Source organism: Scyliorhinus torazame, chromosome 13 (assembly GCF_047496885.1).
Source record: "Scyliorhinus torazame isolate Kashiwa2021f chromosome 13, sScyTor2.1, whole genome shotgun sequence".
Lineage (NCBI taxonomy): Eukaryota > Metazoa > Chordata > Chondrichthyes > Carcharhiniformes > Scyliorhinidae > Scyliorhinus > Scyliorhinus torazame.
This window is the reverse complement of record NC_092719.1, coordinates 98,624,798-98,641,135: the sequence shown is the minus strand read 5'-3', so window position 1 is coordinate 98,641,135 and position 16,338 is coordinate 98,624,798. Positions and strand designations below refer to the sequence as shown.

Below are 16,338 nucleotides of genomic sequence, written 5' to 3'. Positions count from 1 at the left end.
CGGCCCAACATCGTGGGCTGAAGGGCCTGTTCTGTGCTGTATTTTTCTATGTTCTATCTTGGCCCACGCCTCCACCCCATCCCCATTCCATAACCCAGTAACTCCACCGAACCTTTTGCACATTTTGAAGGGATAATTTATCATGGCCAATCCACCTAATCTGTACATCTTTGGACTGCAGATCCAAGTCAATCAGTATAGCTCATATTGTGGTATTATCATACATGAAGGCAATGCAAGAGTTAATGAAATGTACACAGACAGCCACTAGAGGGAGCTAGTCCCATAAGCAGACAAGGGATGGTGCTATGCCTTATGGGACAAAAGATACAGAAGAAGATACAGAAGGACAGGTGAGGCATGAGAGAGAGAGAGATCAGTTGTACTTGAGAGCTCTGCAGTTAGAGATAGCATAGTTTAATATAGAAACCTTCTACTTTAGGAATGTGAACGAATCATAGTAAGTAGTATAAATAAATTTATTGTTTTGTTTGTTAACAAAGCTTGCTGTTCTTTGTTCTTTGTTCTTTAACAAAACCATCCAGGTAAAGCAAAGCAGAGAACAACACACACATGTGTTTGTAAATGTGCTGAAATGCCGATGTAACAGTGTCATGATTGGTAAAGGAGCAATTATAATTATCTCTATGGCTGCCAATTGCCGAACATCCCGATTTATTGAGTCATACTGTGGTGTGTGTTTTGTGTATCTCTGTAGGGGTGTTGGCTGCATATTTTATGAGATGGGAACAGGCCGTCCATATTTCCCAGGATCCACTGTGGAGGACCAGTTGCACATGATATTCAGAAGCTTGGGTGAGATGACCAGGGGGGCAGTTTCCATTAATCTGCATTTGTCCTTGAATTCCTCAAGCTGATACAAGTAACTGTGTGCCTCTTGATTTACAGGGACTCCAACAGAGGAGACGTGGCCAGGAATATTATCACGTGACGAGTTTAAGGCCTATCATTTCCCGAAGTATAAGGCAGAACCTCTTATCAACAATGCCCCAAGGTGTAATATCAGTGACTAGCTTTCAAGTGACAATTTGTTTGTTGCTCATCTTATTTTTGGAATGAGTTGAGGAATGGGAAACTGCATTACAAATCATAAAAATCATCAACTCTCCCTCTCTCCAACCAGCTCTGATACACTTAGACCAGCACATTACCTCAGATTATTACTCTAGGCTTTCTTGGCACAGAAATAAGCTAGTTTGTCATTTTATTTGTGCCAACTAGAGCAAATGTATGCTGTACGCTCACTGTAACTTTGATCTTTCTGTTACCGTGCTTTCAAAACTGAACACAGCAAGCGCTGCCTGGGGAGGTGGTGGGAGCAGGTACGATAGCGGCATGTAAGGGGTATCTAGAAAAATATATGAATAGGGTGGGAATGGAAGGATACGGACTCCGTTAGTGCAGACAGTTTTAGTTTAGGCAGGTACCATGGTCGGCGCAGGCTTGGAGGGCCGAACGGCCTGTTCCTTTGTTGTATTCTTTGTTTGTAAGTGTGAAGTCACCATAGTCCCAGGTGACCATAAGCTGCTTTCCCCTTTGAGGGGGAGAGCTGACTGGTGGTAGCCCTCTTAGGCAAGGGGCAAAGTTGAGAAGGCAGGACCTTCATGAATAACCTCAGCTGGTACGGGAATTGAACCCACACTGTTGGCCTCGCTCTGCATCATGAACCAGCTGTCCAGCCAACTGAGCTGGAGTATTGCCTTGGCACATACATCACCGAATCAAGAGTATGAGTACGTCATTCTGCAAATGTTCCTTGTTATCTCAGTAGTTTCAGCATTTGGCCTCAGCCAGGTGTCTGAGGCTGTCTCTTTCCTATCTCCTTGCCACCTTGTTCACCTGAGCTGTGAAGGACATTAGGTTTACAACTTGTGATTCCTGCTGGTTCCCACATAGAACAGTACAGCACAATGCAGGCCCTTCGGCCCACGATGTTGTGCTGACCATTTATCCTAATCTAAGGTCAACCTAACCTACACCCCTTCAATTTACTGCTGTCCATGTGCCTGTCCAAGAGTCGCTTAAATGATCCTAATGACTCTGACTCCACCATCTCTGCTGGCAGTGCATTCCACACACCCACCACTCTCTGTGTAAAGAACCGACCTCTGACATCTCTCCTCCAATCACCTTAAAATTATGTCTCTCGTGACAGCCATTTCCGCCCTGGGGAAAAGTCTCTGGCTATCCACTCTATTCATGCCTCTCATCACCTTGTACACCTCTGTCAAGTCACCTCTCTTCCTTCTTCGCTCCAGTGAGAAAAGCCCGAGCTCCCTCAACCTTTCTGACTATATTTCCCATCATGCCAAGAAAGAGTGCTCATTACTAACCAGTCTACTTTTAAAGCTGTTAATAATCATCTGAATATCAATCTTACCACCAAATCATTTCAATTATTGCACTTCACAATATTGAGCGTTCCCATCCAATCCTCAATCATTTATTTACCATTTGTATGCTTTTTGAAAGAAAGTTCACAATTTCCTTCTGGCTTTTCTGCTTATCTTTTTAAAAGTTATCCTCCTTGCTTTCCTGTTATTCCGACACATGTTTGACTTCATTGGGATCGGTTTATTTTGTGTTCTATCCCCAGTCTTTTGTAGGTTCCCCAGTGCTGATCCTTCAATCTACTGAAGAATGGAGAAGTCAGGACTCTTCCTTGGAGAAAAGAAGGTTGAGAGGAGATTTCATGGAGATATTCAAGATCTTGAAAACTCTGGACAGTTTTGATAAGGAAAAACCTTCCTGCTTATGAAAGGATCAAGAATAATAGGGCACAGATTTCAAGTAATTGGCAAAAGAAGCAAATGCAATTTGAGAAAAAACATTTTCATACAGCGAGTTGTTAGGATCTGGAATGTACTGTCTGTGAGTGTGGTGGAGACAGATTCACACAGCGAGTGGTTAGGATGTTGAATGTACTGTCTGTGAGTGTGGTGGAGACAGATTCACATAGCGGGTGGTTAGGATCTGGAATGTACAGTCTGTGAGTGTGGTGGAGACAGATTCACGCAGCGTGTGGTTAGGGTGTTGAATGTACTGTCTGTGAGTGTGGTGGAGACAGATTCACACAGCGGGTGGTTAGGATCTGGAATGTACAGTCTGTGAGTGTGGTGGAGACAGATTCACACAGCGAACGGTTAGTATCTGGAATGTACTGTGTGATTGTGGTGGTACTGTCTGTGTGACTGGTGGAGACAGATTCACACAGCGAGTGGTTAGGATCTGGAATGTACTGTCTGTGAGTGTGGTGGAGACAGATTCACACAGTGAGCGGTTAGGATCTGGAATGTACTTTCTGAGTGTGAGGGAGGCAGATTCACATAGTGAGTGGTTAGGATCTGGAATGTTCTTTCTGAGGGTGTGATGGAGAACTGGCCTCTAACTGACTTGAATCCTTTGTGGGGGCTGATTGGGTACGACAGATGTGCCAATCACCTTACCTCAACAATCCCTTGTTTTGTCCTGCCCAAGTACTGTGACCCCGTGAGCTAATGAAGCTCCATGAGCATCTGCATGCTCAATTAGACCAGTTAAAGAGTCCAAGAAACATTCAACCTGCTTCCCAGGCCTCCCACAGCCCTGTGCCCAACCAAATAAGTTCACTTCAGGTAATATTAAGAGGTGGCTGTGTGTACTGGAAATATCCTGGCTGTATTACTGAAGAGCTGTGCACCAGAACTATGTTCCCCCACTAGATGAGCTGTTAAAGCTGTCTGACTGTTACCTACCATCAATGTAAAACATTTCCAGGTATATCTATCCACACAAACAAAGATTAATCTAATCCAAGTAATTCATAGAATCATAGAATCATAGAATTTACAGTGCAGAAGGAGGCCATTCGACCCATCGAGTCTGCACCAGCTCCTGGAAAGAGCACCCTACCCAAGGTCAACACCTCCACCCTATCCCCATAACCCAGCAACCCCACCCAACACTAAGGGCAATTTTGGACACTAAGGGCAATTTAGCATGGCCAATCCACCTAACCCGCACATCTTTGGACTGTGGGAGGAAACCGGAGCACCCGGAGGAAACCCACGCACACACGGGGAGGATGTACAGACTCCGCACAGACAGTGACCCAAGCCAGAATCGAACCTGGGACCCTGGAGCTGTGAAGCAATTGTGCTATCCACAATGCTACCGTGCTGCCCCTTCCTGCCTTGTGTTATGATCTGGCAGGTTGTAAGTGCCAGGCTAACCAAATCCCAAATGAAAACTATCAGAACAATTTTCAATTTGTATTTTACTACAAGAATATATGTGAGCTGAAGTCAGGATCACAAATTCCAGTGACACCTCTGGATATTTTAAACATTAAATTAAAACATTAACAAAAGAGAAGAAAGCTTAACCAGTCAAGATTACATTTACGCAGTTAAAATGAGCCTCACATAACATCCCCCACCCAAGATTTCTACCTGGTTGGACCCACAAATAAACACCCCTTTTGGCAACAGTCCCTATAGATAGTTAATGTATAAAAAATCCAGTAACATTACCACAAGGCAACCACCGTTGCTATGGAGAACACATGTCACAGGCTTCTCTCTCTCATTCTGCTGTAGAATAAGTGTAACCAGTGTAATTGTATTAAAGTTATGTAAATAAACAAAGTAGAGTAAGGGAAGTAAAGATAGCCTAAGGGAGGTCAGTAAATAGTATTATTACATAGCTTAAATTCTATGTCTATGTCTATTTCGTTAAAACGGGAGTAATAAGGGGCTTATGGGTAGACATGGCAGGAGAGTTTGCACCCGTGATATGCTCCTCCTGTATTATGTGGAAAATCATGGAAGCTTCAGTTGTCTCTGGTGACCACGTGTGCAGGAAGTGTGTCCAACTACAGCTACTGGCTAACTGCATTTCGGAGCTGAAGCTGAGGTTGGATTTGTTGGGGGGCATCTGTAATGCTGAGCAGGTCGTGGATAGCACATTCAATGAAGTGGCCACACCATAGGTGAGCATTGAACAGGCAGAAAGGGCATGGGTGACTACCAGGCAGAGAGTAGAGGAAGGCAGGTAGTGCAGGAGTCCTCTGTGGTCATCCCATTTTTCTGACAAATATCTGTTTTGGATACTGTTAGGGGAGATGACTGTGTTGGGGAAAGCAGCAGCAGCCAACTTCATGGCACCATGAGTAGGTCTGCTGTACAGGAGGGGAGGAGGAACAATGTCAAGGCTACAGTGATAGGGGATTCAATTGTAAGGGGAACAGACATGCGTTTCTGTGGCCGCAAAAGAGACTTCAAGATGGTATGTTACCTCACTGGTGCCAGGGTCAGGGATCTCACTGAACACCTGCAGGGCATTCTGAAGGGGTAGGGCAAACAGACAGATATCGTGGTCTATATTGGTAACAACGATATAGGCAAACAAAGGGCTGTGGTCCTGAAAGCAGAGTTTAGGGAGATAGGAAGTAGATTGAAAAATAGGACCCAGACGATAGTAATCTAGTGCCACATGATAATGAGTATAGAAATAGGAGGTTAGTCCAGATGAATGTGTGGCTGGAAAGATGGTGCAAGAGGGAGGATTTTAGATATCTGGGACATTGGGACTGTTTTGGGGGATGGTGGGACCTGTACAAGGTGGATCAGTGTCCTTGCAGGGAGGTTTGCTGGTGCTGTTGGGAAGGATTTAAACTAACTTGGCAGGGGGCTGAGATCCTGAGAGATGGTTCATCAGGGATAGATGTACAGCCAAAATTAAAGTGTGTCAGGAAGACATAGATTGTCTAGGCCAGTTAAGTCACCAGGGAGTTTGACAATATTGAATGGCATTCATTTTAATGCGAGGAACCTGATAAACAAGGCATATGAATTGAGGGCCAAATTAAAACATGGCGATGTGATGTTATTGTTGTCACTGAGACATGGTTGGGAGAGGGGAAGGATTGGCAGCTCAATATTCCAGGATACAGAGGGCGGGATTCTCTCAGCCCGGGGCCGGGCTGGAGAATCGCCGCGACCGGCGTGAATCGGGCCACGCCGCCCCAATGCCGGGACGCAATTTGCCGCAGAGCGGAGAATCGACGGCATTGGCGCCGGTGCGGCGCTGGCCAGGGGCCACTCCACGGGGGCGCCCTGTCGATTCTCCGCCCGGGATGGATCGAGCGGCCATACCAAGAAACCCGAGTCCCGCCGGCGCCTTTCTAACCTGCTCTTAGCTGGCCGCACCTCAACGTGGAAAGGTCCGGGGGCAGCCTGTGGGAGGGAGGGGGGTCCGACCCCGGGAGGGGGGTCCGACCCCGGGAGGGGGGTCCTCCGCTGTGGCCTGGCCTGCGATCGGGGCCCACCGATTGGCGGGCCGGTCTCTCGGGCTGGGGGCCTCCTTTCTTCTGCGCCGGCCCCTTTATCCCTACGGCATGTTGCGTCTGGGCCGGCGCGGAGAAAGAAGCCACTGCGCATGCGCGCGTTGGTGCCGGTGCCACTGCGCATGCGCGCGTTAGTGCCGGTGCCACTGCGCATGCGCGGACCCTGAGGCGCCCAGTTGACACCGGGATCGGTCACGCCGCTCCAGTGCCGTGCTGGCCCCCTGTAGGGGCCAGAATTGCTGACCATGAGGCCATGTTGACGCCGCCGGGAATCTCAACAGCGTTTACGATGACGTCAACACTTCGCCTCAGGATCAGAGAATCCCGCCCAGAATCTTCAGCCAGGATAGGAGGTAAAAGAGGAAGGGGTGTCGCAATTGTGATCAGGGAATCAATTACAACAGTAACGAGGGACGACATCTTCGAAGGCTCTTCAAGTGAAGCCATATTGCTGGAACATAGACACCAAAAAGGAGCAATCACATTGGTGGGACTGTTCTATAGGCCCCCAAACAGCCCAAGAGAAATAGAAGAGCAGATATGTAGGCACATTTCAGAGTAGTGTAAATGTAATAGAGTAGTGATAGTGGGGTATTCAACTTCCCCAATATTAACTGGGGTAGCCACAGTGTGAAAGGTTTAGGGGAGCGGAATTCAGGAGAACTTTTTAAGCCAGAGAAGGCTGCAAGAGAGGGGACGGCTCTGGACTTAATTTTTGGTAATGAAGCTGGGCAAGTGGTTGAAGTGTTAGTGGGGGAACATTTTGCTTCAAGACTGTTATGGAAAACGGACTAAAATTCTAAACTGATGGAAGGCCGATTTTAATAAAATCAGATATGATTTGTCCAGAGAGGACTGGGAGCAGAGACTTTCAGGTAAATCAAAGGAAATAGGGAGGGTCCAAGGTCAACATGGTGCTAATCAAGAAAAAGGATGGGACCAACAAATCCAGTGAACCCTGGATATCAAGGGATATACAGCATTTGATCAGGAGAAAAAGGGAGGCTTATGGCAGATATCAAGGGCTCAAACAGCAGAAACGCAGAGACATATAGAATGTTCAAGACGGAACTTAAAAATTAGGAGAGCAAAAAGGTGACATGAAAGGATACTGGCAGGTAAAATAAAGGAAAATCGTAAGTTGTTTTACAGTACATTAAGAGTAAGAGGATAGCTAGAGAAAGAAATGAAAATCGCTTATTGTCACAAGTAGGCTTCAAATGAAGTTACTGTGAAAAGCCCCTAGTCGCCACATTCCGGCGCCTGTTCGGGGAGGCTGTTACGGGAATCGAACCGTGCTGCTGGCCTGCCTTGGTCTGCTTTCAAAGCCAGCGATTTAGCCCTGTGCTAAACAGTGATAAGTGGGGGCCATTAAGGACCACAGTGGTAATTATTGTGTGGAGCCAGAGGATTTAGGGAGGGTTTTAAATGAATACTTTGTGTCAGTGTTCACCAGTGAGAGGGACAGTGTGGGTATAGAAATCAGAAATCATATAAGAAAATTAAAGAGATTGACATTATCAAAGAGGAGGTTCTGAATGAACTGTCAGGCTTAAAAGTAGACAATTCTCGGGCCAGCTGAAATGTATCCCAGACTGCTGAATGAGGCAAGGGAGGAAATAGCAGGGGTGCTGGCTATAATTTTCAATTCCTCTGACCACAGGAGAAGTGCCGGACGACTGGAGGATTACCAATGTGGTACCATTATTCAAGAAGGGAGGAAGGGATAAACCAGGAAACTACAGATCAGTCAGTAGAACCTCAGTGGTGGGGAAACTATGGGAAGCAATTCAGAGAGTCAGAATTAATCTGCATTTGGAGCCGCAGGGATTAATCAAGAACAGTCTTGTTTTGTTAAGGGGAGATTACGTCTGACCAACCTGATTGAGTTTTTCAAATAGGTGACCAATGTGTAGATGAGGGAAATACATTTGATGTAGTCTACTTGGACCTCTACTTGGTATTTATGTATATGTACCTGGGAAAGAGCCCATGGGATCCATGGAAATTTGGCAAATTGGATCCAAAATTGGTGAGTGGCAGGAAGCAGAGGATGATGGTCGAGGGTGTTTTTCTGACTGGAAGCTTGTGTCCAGTGGGGTCCCACAGGGATCAATGTCGGGGTCCTTGCTGTTTGTGCTTTATATAAATGATTTAGGCATGAATGTAGAAGGGCTGATCAGTAAGTTTGCTGATGATACGAAAATTGAGGGGGGTGGTAAATAGTGAGGAGCGCTGGTTTAGCTCAGTGGGTTGGACAGCGACGCAGAACAAGGCCAGCAGCCTTGTTCAATTCCCGTACCAGCTTACCCGGACAGGTGCTGGAATGTGGCGGCTCGGGGCATTTCACAGTAACTTCATCCTTGTGACAATAAAAGGTTATATTGTTATTATGGATAGCCTTCAATTACAGGAGGTTATGGATGGGCTGGTCAGATGGTCTGATCAGTGGCAAATGGATTTCAATCCAGATAAGTGTGAAGTGATGCACTTGGTTATGACAAACAAGACAAGGAAATAAATGATAAACGGCAGGACCCTGGGAAGCACCGAGGATTCTAAACTTGGTGTGCATGTGCACCAGTCTCTTAAGGTAACAAAGCAGATGGATACAGTGGTTAAGAAAGCATATGGTGGTCACTGTCCGTGTGGAGTTTGCACATTCTCCCCGTGTTTGCATGGGTTTCGCCTCCACAACCCAAAGATGTGCAGATAGGTGGATTGGCCACGCTAAATTACCCCTTATTTAGAAAAAATGAATTGGGTACTCTAAATTTATTTAAAAAAAAGAAGGCTTTTATAATAATCTAATAATAATATTTAATAGTGTCACATGTAGGCTCACATTAACACTGCAATGAAGTTACTGTGAAAATTCCCTAGTCTCCACACTCCGGCGCCTGTCCGGGTACACTGAGGGAGAATTCAGAATGTCCAATTCACCTAACAAACACGTCTTTTGGGACTTGTGTGAGGAAACCGGAGCACCCATGTTTCCACCCAGGCACACACAGGGAGAATGTGCCAGCTCTACACAGACAGTGACCCAAACCAGGAATCAAACATGGGTCCCTGGCACTGTGAAGCAACAGTGCTAACAATTGTGCTACCATGCCACCAAGCATAGAATTTAAGAGCAGGGAGGTTATGCTGAACTGAATAAAACATTGGTTAGGCCACAGCTAGAGTATTGTGTGCAGTTTAGGAATCCACATTACAGGAGGGATGTGATATCACTGGAAAGGGTGCAGAGGAGATTTACTATGATGTTACCTGGGCTGGAGAGTGTTAGTTATGAAGAGAGATTGGATAGACTGTGGTTGTTTTCCTTGGAGCAGAGGAGACTGAGGGGGAAAGATGATTGGGATGCATAAAATTATGAGGGGCACAGATAGAGTTGACAGGAAGAAACTTTTCCCCCTGGTTGAGGGGTCAATGACCAGGGGGCATAGATTTAAGGTAAGGGGCAGGAGGTTTAGAGGGGATGTGAGGAAAAACTTTTTCACCCAGTGAGAATTTGGAACTCACTGCCTGAAAGGGTGGTGGAGGCAGAGATCTCATAACAATTAAGAAGTATCTAGATGTGCACTTGCGATCCCAGGGCAGACAAGGCTATGGGCCAAGTGCTGGGAAATGGGATTAGAATGGTTAGGTGGTTGTTTTTGATTGGCGCAGACACGCTGGGCCGAAGGGCCTTTTCTGTGCTGTGTGATTCTATGACTCCATGACTCTAAAACACTGCTTTCTGAAAAAAAACATATACTTCACTTCTTCACAGTTCTGTCACCAGCACAGCTTTTATCAGGACATCATAGAAAATACAGCACAGAACAGGCCCTTCGGCCCACGATGTTGTGCCGAACCTTTGTCCGAGATTAATCATAGATTATCATTGAATTTACAGTGCAGAAGGAGGCCACCCGGCCCCCCGAGTCCGCACCGGCCCCCGGAAAGAGCACCCTACCCAAACTCAACACCTCCACCCAACACCAAGGGCAATTTGGACATTAAGGGCAATTTATCATTGGCCAATTCACCTAACCCGCACATCTTTGGACTGTGGGAGGAAACCGGAGCACCCGGAGGAAACCCACGCAGACACGGGGAGGACGTGCAGACTCCGCACAGACAATGACCCAAGCCGGAATCGAACCTGGGACCCTGGAGCTGTGAAGCAATTGTGCTATCCACAATGCTACCGTGCTGCCCTTAAGAACAAATAAATCTACACTATATCATTTTCCCGTAATCCATGTACCTATCCAACAGCTGCTTGAAGGTCCCTAATGTTTCCGACTCAACTACTTCCACAGGCAGTGCATTTCATGCCCCCACTACTCTCTGGGTAAAGAACCTACCTCTGATATCCCTCCTATATCTTCCACCTTTCATCTTAAATTTATGTCCCCTTGTAATGGTTTGTTCCACCCGGGGAAAAAGTCTCTGACTGTCTACTCTATCTATTCCCCTGATCATCTTATAAACCTCTATCAAGTCGCCCCTCATCCTTCTCCGCTCTAATGAGAAAAGGCCTAGCACCCTCAACCTTTCCTCGTAAGACCTACTCTCCATTCCAGGCAACATCCTGGTAAATCTTCTTTGCACCTTTTCCAGAGCTTCCACATCCTTCCTAAAATGAGGCGACCAGAACTGTACACAGTACTCCAAATGTGGCCTTACCAAAGTTTTGTACAGCTGCATCATCACCTCACGACTCTTAAATTCAATCCCTCTGTTAATGAACGCGAGCACACCATAGGCCTTCTTCACAGCTCTATCCACTTGAGTGGCAACTTTCAAAGATGTATGAACATAGACCCCAAGGTCTCTCTGCTCCTCCACAATGCCAAGAACTCTACCGTTAACCCTGTATTCCGCATTCATATTTGTCCTTCCAAAATGGACAACCTCACACTTTTCAGGGTTAAACTCCATCTGCCACTTCTCAGCCCAGCTCTGCATCCTATCTATGTCTCTTTGCAGCCGACAACAGCCCTCCTTACTATCCACAACTCCACCAATCTTCGTATCGTCTGCAAATTTACTGACCCACCCTTCAACTCCCTCATCCAAGTCATTAATGAAAATCACAAACAGCAGAGGACCCAGAACTGATCCCTGCGGTACACCACTGGTAACTGGGATCCAGGCTGAATATTTGCCATCCACCACCACTCTCTGACTTCTATCGGTTAGCCAGTTCGTTATCCAACTGGCCAAATTTCCCACTATCCCATGCCTCCTTACTTTGTGCAGAAGCCTACCATGGGGAACTTTATCAAATGCCTTACTAAAATCCATGTACACTACATCCACTGCTTTACCTTCATCCACATGCTTGGTCACCTCCTCAAAGAATTCAATAAGATTTGTAAGGCAAGACCTACCCCTCACAAATCCGTGCTGACTATCCCTAATCAAGCAGTGTCTTTCCAGATGCTCAGAAATCCTATCCTTCAGTACCCTTTCCATTACTTTGCCTACCACCGAAGTAAGACTAACTGGCCTGTAATTCCCAGGGTTATCCCTAGTCCCTTTTTTGAACAGGGGCACGACATTCGCCACTCTCCAATCCCCTGGTACCACCCCTGTTGACAGTGAGGACGAAAAGATAATTGCCAACGGCTCTGCAATTTCATCTCTTGCTTCCCATAGAATCCTTGGATATATCCCGTCAGGCCCGGGGGACTTGTCTATCCTCAAGTTTTTCAAAATGCCCAACACATCTTCCTTCCTAACAAGTATTTCCTCGAGCTTACCAATCTGTTTCACACTGTCCTCTCCAACAATATGGCCCCTCTCATTTGTAAATACAGAAGAAAAGTACTCATTCAAGACCTCTCCTATCCCTTCAGACTCAATACACAATCTCCCGCTACTGTCCTTGATCGGACCTACCCTCGCTCTAGTCATTCTCATATTTCTCACATATGTGTAAAAGGCCTTGGGGTTTTCCTTGATCCTACCCGCCAAAGATTGTTCATGCCCTCTCTTAGCTCTCCTAATCCCTTTCTTCAGTTCCCTCCTGGCTATCTTGTATCCCTCCAATGCCCTGTCTGAACCTTGTTTCCTCAGCCTTACATAAGTCACCTTTTTTCTCTTAACAAGACATACAACCTCTCTTGTCAACCATGGTTCCCTCACTCGACCATCTCTTCCCTGCCTGACAGGGACATACATATCAAGGACACGTAGCACCTGTTCCTTGAACAAGTTCCACATTTCACTTGTGTCCTTCCCTGCCAGCCTATGTTCCCAACTTATGCACTTCAATTCTTGTCTGACAACATCGTATTTACCCTTCCCCCAATTGTAAACCTTGCCCTGTTGCACGTACCTATCCTTCTCCATTACTAAAGTGAAAGTCACAGAATTGTGGTCACTATCTCCAAAATGCTCCCCCACTAACAAATCTATCACTTGCCCTGGTTCATTACCCAGTACTAAATCCAACATTGCCCCTCCTCTGGTTGGACAATCTACATACTGTGTTAGAAAAGCTTCCTGGACACACTGCACAAACACCACCCCATCCAAACTATTTGATCTAAAGAGTTTCCACTCAATATTTGGGAAGTTAAAGTCGCCCATGACTACTACCCTATGACTTCTGCACCTTTCCAAAATCTGTTTCCCAATCTGTTCCTCCACATCTCTGTTACTATTGGGGGGCCTATAGAAAACTCCTAACAAGGTGACTGCTCCTTTCCTATTTCTGACTTCAACCCATACTACCTCAATAGGGTGATACTCCTCGAACTGCCTTTCTGCAGCTGTTATACTATCTCTAATTAATAATGCCACCCCCCCACCTCTTTTACCACCCTCCCTAATCTTATTGAAACATCTATAACCAGGGACCTCCAACAACCATTTCTGCCCCTCTTCTATCCAAGTTTCCGTGATGGCCACCACATCGTAGTCCCAAGTACCGATCCATGCCTTAAGTTCACCCACCTTATTCCTGATGCTTCTTGCGTTGAAGTATACACACTTCAACCCATCTCCGTGCCTGCAAATACTCTCCTTTGTCAGTGTTCCCTTCCCCACTGCCTCATTACATGCTTTGGCGTCCTGAATATCGGCTACCTTAGTTGCTGGACTACAAATCCGGTTCCCATTCCCCTGCCAAATTAGTTTAAACCCTCCCGAAGAGTACTAGCAAACCTCCCTCCCAGGATATTGGTGCCCCTCTGGTTCAGATGCAACCCGTCCTGCTTGTACAGGTCCCACCTTCCCCAGAATGCGCTCCAATTATCCAAATACCTGAAGCCCTCCCTCCTACACCATTCCTGCAGCCACGTGTTCAACTGCACTCTCTCCCTATTCCTAGCCTCGCTATCACGTGGCACCGGCAACAAACCAGAGATGACAACTCTGTCTGTCCTGGCTTTCAACTTCCAGCCTAACTCCCTAAACTTGTTTATTACCTCCACACCCCTTTTCCTACCTATGTCGTTGGTACCAATGTGCACCACGACTTCTGGCTGCTCCCCCTCCCCCTTAAGGATCCTGAAGACACGATCCGAGACATCCCTGGCCCTGGCACCCGGGAGGCAACATACCTTCCGGGAGTCTCGCTCGCGACCACAGAATCTCCTATCTATTCCCCTAACCATTGAATCTCCTACAACTATTGCTTTTCTATTCTCCCCCCTTCCCTTCTGAGCCCCAGAGCCAGACTCAGTGCCAGAGACCTGGCCGCTAGGGCCTTCCCCCGGTAGGTCATCCCCCCCAACAGCATCCAAAACGGTATACTTGTTTTGAAGGGGAACGGCCACGAGGGATCCCTGCACTGTCTGCCTGTTTGTTTTTTTCCCCCTGACTGTAACCCTTGTCCTGTACCTTGGGTGTGGTGACCTCCCTGTAACTCTTCTCAATCACCCCCTCTGCCTCCCGGATGATCCGAAGTTCACCCAGCTTCAGCTCCAGTTCCCTAACACGGTCTTTGAGGAGCTGAAGTTGGGTGCACTTCCCGCAGGTATAGTCAGTGGGGACACCGGTGGTATGCCTCACCACCCACATCCTAAAGGAGGAGCATGTAACTGGCCTAGCCTCCATCCCCTCTTACCTTACAGAATATAGCTGCTGTGTAGACTAACTAGATCTCCGCCCTCCGACTCTGCTCCCAGTCAGCTACACTTCCTGTAAACTCCTGGCTCTCTTCGCACGCTTTGCGGAAATGTCGGAAACAAAATGAAAGGAGCACCTTACTCCCTCCTCACCTAACTCCCTCGGTCACCAAACTCTCACTATCGCACTCAAAAAGCACCAAATTCAGCACTCCCTCGGTCACCAAACTCTCACTATCGCACTCAAAAAGCACCAAATTCAGCACTCAGTGAAAACAAAGTCTGCACTGTAGGGGATCACTTTTATACTGTGAATGTAGCCTCTGAAAACTGGCCTAATCCAATTAATAATTAACAAGCTCCAGCTGCAAGTACCTACAAGTAGAACCTTTGTTTAAAGCTGATTGAAAATTCACCTTCTTCTAAACCAAACGGCAACTTTTAAGTTAATTAACTAAATAAAAGAAAGACTAAACTTTAGATAAAAATGAAGCCTTATACTCCCTCGGTCACCAAACTCTCACTATCGCACTCAAAAAGCACCAAATTCAGCACTCAGTGCGTAGGGGATCACTTTTATACTGTGAATCTAGCCTCTGAAAAACTGGCCTAATCCAATTAACTAATTAACAAGCTCCAGCTGCAAGTGCCTAGAAGTAGAAACCTGTTTAAAGCTGATTGAAAATTCACCTTCTTCTAAACCAAACAGCAACTTTTAAGTTAATTAACTAAATAAAAGAAAGACTAAACTTTAGATAAAAATGAAGCCTTATACTCCTTCGGTCACCAAACTCTCACTATCGCACTCAAAAAGCACCAAATTCATCACTCAGTGCAAACAAAGTCTGCACTGTCGGGGATCACTTTTATACTGTGAATCTAGCCTCTGAAAAACTGGCCTAATCCAATTAACTAATTAACAAGCTCCAGCTGCAAGTGCCTAAAAGTAGAAACCTGTTTAAAGCTGATTGAAAATTCACCTTCTTCTAAACCAAACAGCAACTTTTAAGTTAATTAACTAAATAAAAGAAAGACTAAACTTTAGATAAAAATGAAGCCTTATACTCCCTCGGTCACCAAACTCTCACTATCGCACTCAAAAAGCACCAAATTTAGCACTCAGTGCAAAAAAAAAAAAAAAAATAGAATCCCTACAGTGCAGAAAGAGGCCATTAGGCCCATCGAGTCTGCAATGGCCCTTGCTCCGATAAAGCACCCTATCGAGGTCCAATCCCCCACTCCTAACCCCGTAACTCACCTAATGTTCTTTGGACACTTAGCATGGCCAATTCACCTGACCGGCACATCTTTGGATTGTGGGAGGAAACCGGAGCACCCAGAGGAAATCCACGCAGACACAGGGAGAATGTGCAAACTTCACACAGACAGTCACCCAATGTCAGAATAGAACCTGGGACCCTGTCGTAGGACCAGGTTTTTCAGTTTTTAAACAAACTCTTTCTTAACTCTCTTTCAACAGCTAAAAATCCAAATCCTCACGTATCTCCTCATCCTAATTTCTGCTCATGTTGTGTTTACTTGCAGAACATTTAAGTTGGCCCAATTCACTTATAATGCCTGCTTTTGACATCTAGCCCCTTTGATGGTCTCAATTCCAGAGACACCCAGTCCCCAGTTTAATCTAATTAGGCACATACACATAACCCCATGATGCTGCCTCACTGAATACCACACTACCCAGAAATATTTTTTGAAATAACATTTACTCATACTGGTTAGCCTCCTTCCTGGTAGTAATTACCAACAGTGACACCAAACAATGGCTACTCGTTAATAACCTGCTCACATGAGATCATTGCTGAAATGGATTTAATAATGGATTTAAACTAGTATGGCAGGGGGATGGGTACCGGAGCAATAGGTCAGAAGGTGAAAAAACTGAGGGAGAACGAGGAAATA

At 46.1% G+C, this 16,338-nt stretch overlaps 1 protein-coding gene across 3 annotated transcripts in view; it reads left to right on the top strand.

Moving 5' to 3' along the window:
• Nucleotides 1–16,338, top strand: part of LOC140388204 (cyclin-dependent kinase 16-like) — a 688,814-nt gene that overhangs the window by 409,614 nt on the left and 262,862 nt on the right. For all 3 annotated transcript variants that reach the window (XM_072471989.1, XM_072471990.1, XM_072471991.1), the window contains 2 exons: nucleotides 719–816; nucleotides 910–1,015. In XM_072471989.1, the coding sequence (XP_072328090.1) occupies nucleotides 719–816; nucleotides 910–1,015 (204 nt within the window). The remainder of the gene's footprint in view (nucleotides 1–718; nucleotides 817–909; nucleotides 1,016–16,338) is intronic.